The 1887-nt window shown below is 62.5% G+C and overlaps 1 protein-coding gene across 3 annotated transcripts in view; it reads left to right on the top strand.

The window, feature by feature from the left end:
• Positions 1-1675: 1675 nt before the first annotated feature.
• Wrap73 (WD repeat containing, antisense to TP73) overlaps positions 1676-1887 on the top strand; it is an 11658-nt gene continuing 11446 nt past the window's right edge. For all 3 annotated transcript variants that reach the window (XM_010627804.2, XM_010627803.2, XM_010627806.2), the window contains exon 1: positions 1676-1827. In XM_010627804.2, the coding sequence (XP_010626106.1) occupies positions 1759-1827 (69 nt within the window). In that variant the 5' untranslated portion in view covers positions 1676-1758. The remainder of the gene's footprint in view (positions 1828-1887) is intronic.

Below are 1887 nucleotides of genomic sequence, written 5' to 3' on the forward strand. Positions count from 1 at the left end.
CCGGGCCCCATGGACGCGCACTCGGGCGCGGGGCTCGCCCAGTCCCGATTCGGGTCTTCTTACCCGACCGCGCGCTGGAACCAGGGGTCGGAAAGGTGGGGTGTGGGTTCGGGACGCGAAACCCACTTCGCACTGGCGGCGACAGGCGAGGGTCCAAGGTCGGCTGGAAGTGGGGGCCGGTTCCCCGGGCGGCACCCGCGGTCCTCGCAGAGCAGGGCTCGTACCCACTTGCTTGCTGGCCCAGGCCACGAGCGCCAAGGCCCTGGTGGCACGAGGGCCCCGTGGAGTCCCTGGGAAGGGATGGCTCTCCCGACCCAAGCCAGGCAGCTTCGCATCCTAGCAAGCGACTCCGCGTTCCTCCGCCGTGCCGCCGGTCACTGTTGGAAGGCGCGTGGCGTCCTCGGAGACGCGTGGCCGGGAACTCGAAACTCCACTTTGAGCCCTGGGCAGCTTGTCTTAGGCGGGGGCTTCGCTGGGAGCCAGAGCCACCGGAGGCTCCCTGGCCGGCGCTGCGCTGGGCAGGCGGGGTCCCCGGGGCTCACACTGGTATCTGGTCCTGGGCTGGGAGCGGGAGCTGTGGGCATGCCAGTGGGGGCCCTTTATTCGGCTTCACAAGGTGCCTGTGCCCACGGCGACCCCCGCCTCGGGAGGTCCTGGGCTGTGCTGATCGGTTTCTGACCCCGGACGCGAAGTGGGAGCTTAAGGGCCGGGTCTGGTTGGGGACAGGAATACCAGCGCCGGCGAAGCAAGGAGCGCACCGGCGCCTCCACCAACCGTCCCGCGAGGGCAGAGCCGGGCCAGTGGCCTGGCTGAGGCTTGGGAGGGGAACAGGGACCAAGCAGGGGCAGCGCGGGAGCCGGGCTCTGCGCGATCGGTGTCCGACAGAAGCCCGACAGGACCTCTGGGGACTTCCAGGAGTGCGGGCGGAGATGCGAGGGACCGCGCGGTGCTTTCCCTACACAAGCCGAGTCCCGGCGCAGATGCACTGGGCGAACGACCGGGCACGCGCCCCAGTCGAGGCAGTGCGGTTCCTGTATCCGAGATGCCTTGGCAGAAGAGGAGGCCAGGCGGCACGTGGTGCTTGGTGTGGGAAAAAAGGAAACGAAGTAAACACCAGAAAAAACGTACTGACACATTACATATACAATGCGACCTACGTAATAGATTCTATATTGTGTACTGAACACCTGTACGAGCACACGTATGCATACTTGGGCACAACTATGCACCTGTAGATGTATGTGTGCAACACATGCAGATCGTCCAGTATGATTCGAATTTTAAAGAACGAGCAATTTTTTAGTCTAAGTATGTCCCGTGCAATATTTGGGATCATACTTAGACTAAAATGGATTTGTTGGAGCCGGGCGTGGTGCACCACTCCTGTAATCCTAGCACACGTAGGAGGACAAGAAGATCGCCGCGAGTTCAAGGCCAGTCTGAACTACACAGCGAGACCCTGTCTCAAAAAGAAAAAAAAAGATTCGTTGTCTATTTTAAATTCGAATTTAGCTGTGCAATCAGCCGAGCGGGTCTCCCCTCCCACCCCGCCTCCCCGACTCGGATTCTGGCTGGATCCCGTTTTACAGACAAGTGGCGGGGACTTCCAGCCCCACAATGCCGTGCGGCCTCCAGCGGAGCCCATTGGCTGAAAACAACTTCCGGTTCTCCACTTCCGTCCGCGAGCAGGCAGTTGCGGACTGCAGCCCGGTCCGCGTGGGCTTTGGACGCGGCTCAAGGCCTGCAGCCGGCGCGGCTATGAATTTCTCAGAAGTGTTCAAGCTCTCCAGCCTGCTCTGCAAATTCTCCCCGGACGGCAAGTACCTGGTGAGCGGCGGCGCGCGACTTGCGCCCGCAGCGGGACCTGCGGAACGAGCGCACCACGGC

The sequence above is a fragment of the Fukomys damarensis genome, unplaced genomic scaffold (genome assembly GCF_012274545.1).
Source record: "Fukomys damarensis isolate Sample0158 unplaced genomic scaffold, DMR_v1.0_HiC HiC_scaffold_23, whole genome shotgun sequence".
NCBI lineage: Eukaryota > Metazoa > Chordata > Mammalia > Rodentia > Bathyergidae > Fukomys > Fukomys damarensis.